This window comes from Rhamphochromis longiceps, linkage group LG1, assembly GCF_057381845.1.
Source record: "Rhamphochromis longiceps isolate RC_006_pf linkage group LG1, R_longiceps_female_GT1.1, whole genome shotgun sequence".
NCBI classification, from domain to species: domain Eukaryota; kingdom Metazoa; phylum Chordata; class Actinopteri; order Cichliformes; family Cichlidae; genus Rhamphochromis; species Rhamphochromis longiceps.
Genome location: NC_140557.1, coordinates 15,896,392 through 15,907,162, shown reverse-complemented (window position 1 = coordinate 15,907,162; position 10,771 = coordinate 15,896,392). Strand labels below are relative to the sequence as shown.

At 45.1% G+C, this 10,771-nt stretch overlaps 1 protein-coding gene across 1 annotated transcript; it reads left to right on the top strand.

Annotated features, from left to right (window-relative positions):
- The first annotated feature begins 880 nt into the window (after positions 1-880).
- Positions 881-9,059, top strand: dldh (dihydrolipoamide dehydrogenase). The gene is made up of 12 exons (XM_085400070.1): positions 881-1,404; positions 1,554-1,847; positions 2,625-2,685; positions 3,432-3,689; positions 5,201-5,261; positions 5,366-5,496; positions 5,605-5,774; positions 5,863-6,079; positions 6,186-6,362; positions 6,459-7,164; positions 7,297-7,552; positions 7,640-9,059. Exons 1-12 carry the CDS (start codon positions 1,351-1,353, stop codon positions 7,643-7,645), a joined length of 2,391 nt encoding a protein of 796 aa, XP_085256196.1. The 5' UTR covers positions 881-1,350; the 3' UTR covers positions 7,646-9,059.
- The last annotated feature ends 1,712 nt before the right edge of the window (positions 9,060-10,771 follow it).

Below are 10,771 nucleotides of genomic sequence, written 5' to 3'. Positions count from 1 at the left end.
ACTCTCGGAGATTTTTTTTATATTCTCGAGCACCTAAAACTGGTCATTATCCACTCAAAATGGTTCAAAATCTATTAACGATTAGAGGAAATCGATTGTATTCATTGAAAAATCGTAATGAGTTAAAATGAAGCTCTTTCTCGGTATCACAGCTCTAATATTCAATGCTGTTTTGAAGAAGAGACTCGTCAGTCACATTTTTATCAAGAGGTGGGTATTAAAATAACAGCACACTTGGTGCAGCCTACATTAGGAAAACAGCAGCAATGTTTTTTTAATGAGGGCGCAAGTGGGGAGAAAGGCTGTAGGTCTCTAAGCCAAGAAATAAAGATAAAATAATAAGAATAGAGCGACTTGTTTTGGGGGTGTGGCATTGTGAAAACCACGGCAGGGGTAACACCATAGGAATGCAGCGGAGCAGATGGTCGTTGTAACGCAGTTGGGACGGCTGGCTGGCCGGCTGGCCATCCAAGGAACGAGCCAGGCCAAACCTTTACCATAGCCCCTCAAATATAAGAAGTCATGGTGCGTCTGGCTGCACCATGTGTATAAATCGCTTGATGGAGGATTTTGTCCAGAGGTAAAATAATTTGTCGGAATGTAAATGGGCCCAGTGCGTCCTAGAAGAGGGAGGCATCGGGGGAAGCATGGGGTTGTTGCACATTTAACAGCTCACTAGCCATTTGGTCCATCCCTTTGAGAAAAAGAGAGGAGGGGGCGGGTTTAGAAAAGTTGTGTGCACCCCCTACCTCCCCCTTCCCTTTCTTTGTGATGGCCCCTGGGCGGACTTGTGGTGGTGGTGGAGGGAGGGGAAGAAGAGGAGCAGAGGGGCTCATTTGCATCTTATTACCCTTCGCCTGCTGGCCCCGTATAAAACCCTGCACGGGGCAGTAGACCCATCAGACACACGCACTGCCACACCAAGGAAAACGGAGAGGACCGCAGATTTGTTTTCTGTGTTTATGATCAGCATATCATGATCAATCAAGTGGAAAAACAAACAAGCCCATCAAGAGTTGCTTCTTCACCGACTGATTGGAATTAACTCTTTCCATCAGGGATTTCATTCACGTTTCTTCGAGTGGATCAGTCTGCTGGGGATTACTTTGCACTGCAACAGCCTTTCTGTCACAAACTTTCGCAGTGTATTGGAAAATATAGAGGCGGAAGACAGACGCACCAAAAGGAAAAGTTTCACTACAACTTCCTCTTCCCACCCCCACTGCGCGTCAAAGACTCACCTTGACTGCGAGACACTGGGAAGGTTTTACAGGACTTTCTCCATGAGTGTTTGAGCCGGGCTGCACGGACTTGTGGAGCTTTCACTGGTTTTGAGGGGCTGTCAACACAATGGGACGCCTGTGTCTGCTCCTGGCTGTCAGTCTCACCGTACTCACCTGCCAGGTAGGTCCGATGAAAGCAAGCTTTAACATTAAAGGGTATTGAAATACCCTCTGCACATATTTTTGAATACAAACAGCTTAAGATTGATTCTCACGGGTCCTGCCTTAAATACTCTCGATTGATTGATTACGCGCGCGTGTGTGTTATAGGTTCTGTGCTCGGGCGTGTTTGAGCTGAAGTTGCAGGAGTTCCTCAACAAGAAGGGGATAACTGGGAATGCCAACTGCTGCCCCACTCACCTGCAGGGCCAGCAGCAGTGTGAGTGCAAGACTTTCTTTCGGGTCTGTCTGAAGCATTATCAGGCCAACGTCTCCCCAGAGCCTCCCTGCACGTATGGGGGGACTGTGACTCCCGTCCTCGGCTCCAACTCCTTCCAGGTCCCGGAGACCAACGCGGACAGCTTCACCAACCCGATCCGCTTTTCCTTCGGTTTCACATGGCCAGTAAGTAAAAGCAGGACATATAATCGGTAATATTATTAATAATATTGTGGAAATAATGATAAGCTGCAGTCTAGAGCTCAGTTTTGTGCATTTACTGTTTTTGTTTGTTTGTTTGTTTTTTCGGGCCCAATGCGTCAATTTTCACTGTTGGTAATTATACAGTTACCCCCACCCCCGAAAAAAAAAAACTTGAAGTCGTAGTTTTGAGGTATTCTCTGTCCGATAAACTTTGAGTAATGAAGGGCCTTGACAGACTGAGATGTATTAGCTTTGAAGAGTGCAGAACGCAACAGATGCTCTCAAACTCCACACTTGTGAGGGTCTTTGTCAGCAGTGTGTGAGAGGGGCTATTGTAGTATTTCTATGCTCTTTGGTTGGATAAAACGGGAAGGGGAGGGTGTGTGTGTGTGTGTGTGTGTGTGTGTGTGTGTGTGTGTGTGTGTGTGTGTGTGTGTGTGTGTGTGTGTGTGTGTGTGTGTGTACCAAACGTCTCTCTCCTCCGACCAGCCGTGGTGGGAAATTTAACATCCTCTGAGTTGGCACATCATTGGCAGCACAGCGTGAAATTCCGCCTCGTTTGGTTTTACAGCGGTGTCAGAGTGTGATATGGGCAGGGGTGTGAAAAGGGGAGCAGGTACCGGGCCTTATTAGGCACCTAATCAACACGAGAATTAGGCTGTGAAGTTTATTGGGAGGCCTGCTAATGGCCCGCCTGCTCTGAAGGGAGGGAGGCCTGTAGGCTAAGCAGCTGTTGATTCTCTCTCTGTCTCTCCTCAGGGGACGTTTTCACTGATCATTGAAGCTCTCCACACCGACTCCCTGGACGACCTGACAACAGGTGGGTGACAGCAAGAAAGGGCAGTAGTGTATCTCAAAGACAGAGCAGAAGGCAAATAGGTTTTCCTGGTTTTCTTTCAAATGTCAGGTCATCTTTTTTTCTTTTCAGCCATTTTTATAAGAATTAAGATCCAACTTTTTGAGGCACACACCTTCCCTTGAAAAGTAAATAAGGGTTAACCATTTCTAAACATCTGCTGATTGTAGTGTGGGGAATCAGCTAATACTACATCTCAGTGAGGCAAACGTCCAGTGTGTTTTTGATTACATAGCCATGTTCTTGCATAAAATTTGTGTTTTTGTATATAATGGCACAATTTCCTGTGTGGGTTCACTTGTCTCTTGATAACAGGCATTCTCAGATTTGTTTCTGTGGTGAGATTTACTGTTGTCATCTTTAAGCTATCATCTTATCATTGCACTGAGGTTTTATGGTGTAATCTGTCTCTATTTGGAAAAAACAGTTCACAAGAAAAGCATTGTTGCAAGCCAGACAGCAGATTTCACCCCTTGGCCTTTTATTTTTCACTGCATGACAGACTCATTTTCAAAAACATGTGTGGCTGTCATTCTGCAGGAGCGTAAGCACACATGCTTCCGCAAGACCTGAAATCTTTAGTAAACAAAGGAATATAACTGACAGCTTCATGTGAATGAAAGGGTCCTACCCTGTCCTACGCTCTGCAGAAAAGCCATGCTTCACAACAACATGTGACTCACAACAAGCTGTGTGATTTACTTTTTCAGACAACCCAGAGCGTCTGATCAGCAGGATCGCCACTCAGCGTCACCTCAGTGTGGGAGAAGAGTGGTTCAGTGATGTGCAGACAGCTGGCAAGACTGAGCTGCGATACTCTTACCGCTTCCTGTGTGATGAGTACTACTACGGCGAAGGCTGCTCTGTTTTCTGCCGCCCGCGAGATGATGCTTTTGGACACTTCACTTGCGGCGAGCGTGGAGAGATTATATGCAACTCTGGCTGGAAGGGACAATACTGCACTGAACGTGAGTGGTTTTGGTTTTAATCAAACAATGTCAGTAGGTCTGTATGGAGCAATGTGAGGAATATCCATAACTGAGAGATATAGTTGGCAAGCACAAACACCTTCAGGTTAGTGGTAATGCAGTAGTTAAAATTTCAGTCCAATGGCAGCTGCTTAGATAAGCTGAAGGAGTGGCACAATCATTAGCAGCAAGCGGTGATGTTTACACAAAGTGCCTGATTCCAAAATACTGCCTCACAAGTGAGACGTGTTAACACTAGTTCCGGCTTAGTCTGGAATTACTGCCATCTTAAAAAAAACAGTTCTTTAACTTTTAAAATGAAAAACACATAAGCTTTAAGGGGTTTTAAGTTTCTACAGTTTATAAACTACTTTTCAAAGTTAATTTTCCCAACAGTCATTTGCCTCTCTGTATTGTTTGGGGACTTTTTTTTTTCACCTCATAATGCGGGGCCCGTGTGCAACAGGCGTCAGTTAGTTATCCCATAGCACCAGAGGCCTCCATTCTAATGAGCCGCAGTGGCTCCTCAGTAATTCACACGCCGCGTGCCTTCCATTAGACCACTGGGGCCTCCTCGCCCAAAACCTCCTCCCCGATTGGCCAAGTGGGGGTCCTGTATTGTTGTGGTTCAGGCTGTTGATTGGCCGAGCACGGTTGTGTATTGTTGTGGAGGGGGCAGCTGCTCGGTGAGAGGAGACAATGGAGCAGCTGTCTGGTGGTTAGTTCCACACAGACCAGCTGGCCCTTGGGGGAGGAGGAGGAGGAGGGAGGGGGGGGGGAGTGAGGAGAGACAGGATGAGCAGAAGAAGGGAAAGGATAGGAGAGGAAGATGAGAGGAGGGGATAGGTGGATGGGAGAGTAAACGAGGAAAAAGGAGGATCAGAAAGAAGAGGGAGGGATATGGAAAGAGAGGGGCTGAGGGTGAGAAAAAGGACTTCTGACCCACAGTCAAGGGGAGAAAGGAGGCTTTGTGTGGGAGGCTTTTGTATGGGAGAACAACCATGTTAAAAGAGAGGGCTTGTTGGCTGCATCCCCCTCGTTTGGTGACCAAAACTGACGTAGCTCCTTGTGTGGGTATTAAGGCCAAAACGGTAGCATTTTCAACAACTTTTGAAGCAATGAAGAAACCAGCAAATGTCAGCCTGTTCACAAGAGTGACCCAGTGACACCAATTACCCTCCAAATTTTACTCTTTTGCATTATAAGTGCTAAGAAGACCTCCAGAAGACATTTAACCATAAAGACTGGTGGATTAAGCCTCTTAATAATAGAGAATAAAAATACTCTAGAAACATGCCTGAGCAGGTGAACGTATTCGGCAGACAAACATGGCACCAGACAAGATGAATGACTCCACCAAATAGATAAGAAGGCCTGAGGGCCAACCAGATGGACTGTCAGACAAGCTGTCAGTGACTTGAAAAGGAATTAAAGTGATTGGAAGATTGATGGAGTGCAAACACGCCTCATTTCCAGTGGGTTACCTAACCGTGCATGTTTACTCTCTTTAGCAATCTGCCTTCCTGGATGTGATGAGGAACACGGTTTCTGTGATAAACCAGGAGAGTGCAAGTAAGTCCAGAAAAGCATTTTTAAGTTTCCATAAATTAATATGACAGCGTTTCAATATATTTTCTTCTGTTACTATTAGTGTTAAATAACTGTCGTGTTCACAGGTGTCGTGTGGGCTTTAGTGGGCGTTACTGTGATGACTGCATCCGTTACCCTGGCTGCCTCCATGGCACCTGCCAACAGCCTTGGCAGTGTAACTGCCAGGAGGGCTGGGGTGGGCTTTTCTGCAACCAGGGTGAGTTTACTGACACATTTACTACATGCTTGATTCCCGCTTGGACCCTCTTTGCTTTAGGTTTAAAGTATATTTTTTGTAACGGTTTGTTATTGTTCGTGTTTCCAGATCTGAACTACTGTACACACCACAAACCCTGTCTTAACGGAGCCACCTGCACTAACACTGGCCAGGGCAGCTACACTTGTTCCTGCCTACCTGGATACACAGGCGCCAGCTGTGAGATCCAAGTCAGTGAATGTTCCGGAAGTCCATGTCGCAACGGAGGCAGCTGCACTGTGAGTATCACAGGAGAGGAAGACAGAAAGAGAGATGATGTGGAAACAAGAAACCTGTGTGTGACTGTTTACATTCTTTCCAATATAGGACAATGACAATGGATATAAGTGCACATGCCCACCTGGTTTTTATGGTAACAACTGTGAGTTAAGCGCCAACACCTGTGCAGACGGGCCTTGCTTCAACAGCGGACATTGTGTCGACAATCCGGAAGGTGGCTACTTCTGTCAGTGCCCGACAGGATATGCTGGCTTCAACTGCGAGAAGAAAATTGACCACTGCTCGTCCAACCCCTGTTTAAATGGTACATTTACTGATTTTAACTTCACCTAAACCTACAATTGAACCCAGGGTTAAAACATCCAGAGACTAATCACTGGTCTTTCTCTTAATCCCTCTCCCCTCTGCAGGTGCAGAATGTGTGGATCTGGTGAACTCCTACCTCTGTCAGTGTTCTGAAGGGTTTTCAGGTCCTAACTGTGAGGAAAGCGGGAGTAGCGTCTCTGGATATTGTCTCTCCTTCCCTTGTCAGAATGGTGGGACATGCCAGGAAACAGGAAGTGGCTACACCTGTAGTTGCCCCCCAGGTATGACAACTTTTGACAAATTTGTTGATGTTTACATGAATTTTTATGCAGCTTAGTGTCATTTTCTCAGATTCTTAAACCATACCATTTTCACAGGCTATACTGGCAAAAACTGCAGCTCCCCTGTCTCCCGATGCAAACACAACCCCTGCCACAATGGAGCCACCTGTCATGAGCGAGGCAGCCGCTATATGTGTGCCTGTGTGCCCGGCTATGGCGGTCACAACTGTCAGTTCCTCTTACCAGAGATTGTGGATCGACCCGATCGAATATACTCTGGAAGTGAAAATCCTGATGATGAGGAGGATGACAATGGAGGATTCCCTTGGGCGGCCGTGTGTGCCGGCGTCTTCCTGGTTCTTGTGATCTTGATCGGATGCTCTGTGCTGGTGGTCTACATTCGGGTAAAACTGCAGGAGCGGCACAGTCATCACAGTGACAGTGTCCACAGTGACAGCCACGAGACCATGAACAACTTGACAACCACCAACAACTGTCTCCGCAGCGACAAGGAACTGGGAGTTCTGATGACAACATCAGTTAAAAACACCAACAAGAAGGCAGATTATCATTCGGATCTCACTGGATCTCTTGGAGGTCTGAGTGGAATCGGTGGGCTCAACGGAACAGAGAAGAATGGCTTTAAATCTCGGTACCCTAGCGTGGAGTACAACCTGGTCCATGAGCTTCAACCTGAGGAGTTGCCACCATGTAAAGAGGAGGGTCACCAAGAGCCAGAGGCCAAATGTGAAATGCTGGATGAGTCAGATACAGAGGAAAGATACAGGAAGAGGAAAAACAGGTACACAACCAATCAAAATACATTCTTAATGGTTGGAATTATTTCATGCAGATGTCCCCTTAATCACTGTGAAAGCATTTGTTGCATGAAGAACAGCATTTCAGAATTTCTCTGTCCTCTTTTATCCCACAGTGATGCATCAGAAAAGAACCCTGTGGCCGAGTCACCGAGCTGCAGTGAAGCAAAATATCACTCATCCACCGATTTGAACTGTCACGCAGCGAGCGATCTTAAATATCAGTCGACCAGCGACGTTAAATTCCAGTCAACCAGTGATGTTGAATACAACGATCCCAGTGACAGCAGGTACCAGTGCACCAGTGACACCAAATACCAGTCTGTTTACGTCATATCAGACCAGAAAGATGAATGCATCATTGCCACAGAGGTGAGTACGCAAAAATAGACCCAAACGCCCATAACACACACAAAAACTGCAGTTCCAAAGACTGACTTTGTCCCTTCTGTATTACAGGTATGATACCAGTGAAAACCAGGTGGTGGTCCACATACACCAGCCCTGAGCAGTAGAGCTCAGCTTGTCTCCAGGAGGTTTTACTCCTGCTGTTTGCTGCTGTTCCCTCGGATTTACCAGAGGACTTTGAGCCAAGGTGCTGATGAGCCCACTTGGCAAGGACTTAGTACTACGGTAGTACTACGGTAGTACTACGGGTGAATTCTGGATATTTCTTGGATGGATGTAGGTCTAATGTTGACTCAACACTACGGACGGAGTACCAGGAGGCAATGCGAGCGCTTGTACAGACTTTGTACAGAAACAGCGCTGGCTGAGTACTTGTCTAGTCCAGTGAAGACTGTTGGCAAACTGATGAAGACGTCTTCTGCAGTTCAAGATGATTTACTGCTTGTAACAGGATGAACTCCAATCAGTGGAATATGGACTTGTATGTCAACAGTTGATATTGTAGTACCATGGGGTACTGATTGAATGAACAGTGAAGTACCTTTGGAGTACAGAGAATTTTTAAAGTACTGTTGTAGTACTGTTATGTGCTGTGTTTTACAATGCAGTGTAAAATCTGTCATGGATAATGAGTAGTTCGAGTTCTGTGCAGTGCTGCAGAGCAGAGAGCAGAGTTGTAGAAACATTAAACTGCTACAATCTATTCATTAAATATAAATCACAGTCTGAGCTTTCTTGACACAAATAAAACTGTGGGACTACTTCTGTAGCAGCTCAACAGCTTTTCCTCTGCAGCACTGACAGAAACAATGCTGAGCTGGTTCTCAGCACAAACTAAAGAACTAAAGACTCCAGTAGTGACTGCAGATCGATCCAACATGGATTCTGTTGGGCCATACTGGCCTCTGACCCCTGAAAGTTGTGACACACAGGGAAATGTTTTGGGCAGAGCAACTTAGGAAACACTTTTGGCATTAGAGGACGAACCAAGAAGAAAAAATCCAGATGAAAGAACTCAAAACAAACATATTTGAAGTTTAGTTATCAGTTCGTGTATGATTTCTGTTTGAATTTGCTGCCCATCCCTTTCCAGAACATTTCCAGAATTTTGTGAAATTGCATCAGCAGCTCAAATTGACAGTTTGGTCTTTTTCTTCCTGACCTCTAGTGATGCTGTTGATTTTTCCAAGTAGGCTGAACTTTAAAGGACTCGTCTCAACTGCCAAGACCTCATTGCACTATAGACGTGAGCGTGCATGTGTGTGAGACAGCACGAGTGTGTGGTTGTATGTGTGTTTGTGTGTGCATGTAGGAGAGTTCACGCCTGTGTCATTGAATGCACTGCTCACTTCCACTCCCTTCACTCTTCCACTGTTAGCCAGTTCAAGGACACCATCACCCTGCCTGCCATTGGTTGAGATCATTTGTTTTTATTTTATTTGTTATCTAAAGAAAGCTGTATTCTTTTAATTTAATTATGTAATTATTTGTGCTCCATTTCATTGTGTTTTTTTTTTAATTAATCCTGTTATAATTTAAGTTGGATTTTTTTTTTTTTTTTTTTTTTAATCTGGCAGATAATGTATGTATGTAAGTATGTATGCATGTATGTGTTAGGCACTTGAGACCACTGTGACTGTGTTGTATTTAAGAGAAAATCTGATGTACAGAGCCTGTCATTTTTAATACTGGAAAAAAGGCGCAATATTTTTCCAAAATAAAAAAAAAAAGGAATGAAATATGGCACATCTGGTGTTGAATGCTTGTTTTTCCCTTTCTGCTTAACAAGGGATTATGAGAAGTACGCAACATGCTCTTAAAAGCTGTGTAAATTAGCAAAGCATGAATACTCGCCCGTTCTTACATTTGTAGGTTATTTTAAAAAAAGTAATCTGGAAAATTGAAGCTGAGGGATTTGATGTCACTTAGTGATACTATAAGTGTTTTGCGTGTGTGTGTGTGTGTGAGAGACAGAGAGAGAGAGAGAGAGAGTGTGTATGTGTGTGTTTGTCTGACACAGCAGAAGACTGTCTCCTTGTGGAACCACTAAATGAGACAAAGACACACCCCATAATCATAGAACGCTTAGCTAGCCTCCTCTGAGGCCAGACCCATCTCCTTGTGTGTATTGTAATATGTGTGTGTGTGTGTGTGTGTGTGTGTGTGTGTGTGTGCATGAATGAAAGAGAGAGGGATTGCATATGTGCATGTGTGTATTTACTTTAGTCTGCATCTTTCTGTGTTTCTGAATTAATGTTTTTTTTTCTATGCTCCTCAGAGTCCAGGACTATTGGTGTGTGTGTGTGTGTGTGTGTGTGTGTGTGTGTGTGTGTGTGTGTGTGTGTGTGTCTGATCTTGTTTTAAGCACATGGGTATTTATAGCTGAAGAAAGAAACCACCAGTCTGGATTTAGTCCCAGTTGCCCCTGCCTGCACTACTCCGTGTGTGTTTAAGTGTGTGTGTGTCATTCAGCGACCACTGGGAGCACAGAAGTAGTCATCAAAGAAACTCATCTGGTTTGCAGTCTTATATAAACACACACACCACATACACAGGACGGTGAAATTGGATGACAGATGATCAGAAATTTACTGCAATTACAGAGGACACACTGCATTAAGTGTCGACATGGAGCACAATAACACACACAAACACACACTCCAGGAGAGGTCATGGACTGGCTGACTGAAGTAAGATTTGAATGATGGAGTAGAAAGAAAGTTCACAATTCCTTTCCAATATTGACACAGAGCCACATTAAGGGATGAATCTTTCACACCCTAACTGATGGTACAGAGCAGCAGATCACACCACTGACCTGCCCACAGGCTGCAGACACAGCGACGGTTGCCCTTCCAAAGACTGCAACTGTGGCTACTCAAAAAGTATTTGCTTGTATTACACAAGCGGCAGGCAGTTGTTAGCACATACCATGCTAAGCTTTTTAACTTAACTTTTTTTCTGTGCCACAATAGCTTTTCGCTGAGTTGGAAAATCACAGGAGACAGGCTTAAAGCTGGTCCTTTGTTGTTGTCAGGCTGTCCTCCAGCCCCTGAACAGTCGCACACACTCGCGTCCTCCCTCTCAGCATCTCTCTGGTGTCAATAGTCAGACAAAGCCCCGGTGACTGGCTGCCATTTGCTGTCCTGCTGCACATAAAGAACAGCAACTCTTTGAACTTCT

What these genes read in the sequence shown, in the direction of transcription:
- dldh (XM_085400070.1), top strand. Translation starts at nt 1,351, where the DNA reads ATGGGACGCCTGTGTCTGCTCCTGGCTGTCAGTCTCACCGTACTCACC. An exon ending in CCTTCGGTTTCACATGGCCA is followed by an intron (nt 1,848 to 2,624) that starts GTAAGTAAAAGC and finishes GTCTCTCCTCAG; the next exon opens with GGGACGTTTTCACTGATCAT. An exon ending in TGGGCTTTTCTGCAACCAGG is followed by an intron (nt 5,497 to 5,604) that starts GTGAGTTTACTG and finishes TCGTGTTTCCAG; the next exon opens with ATCTGAACTACTGTACACAC.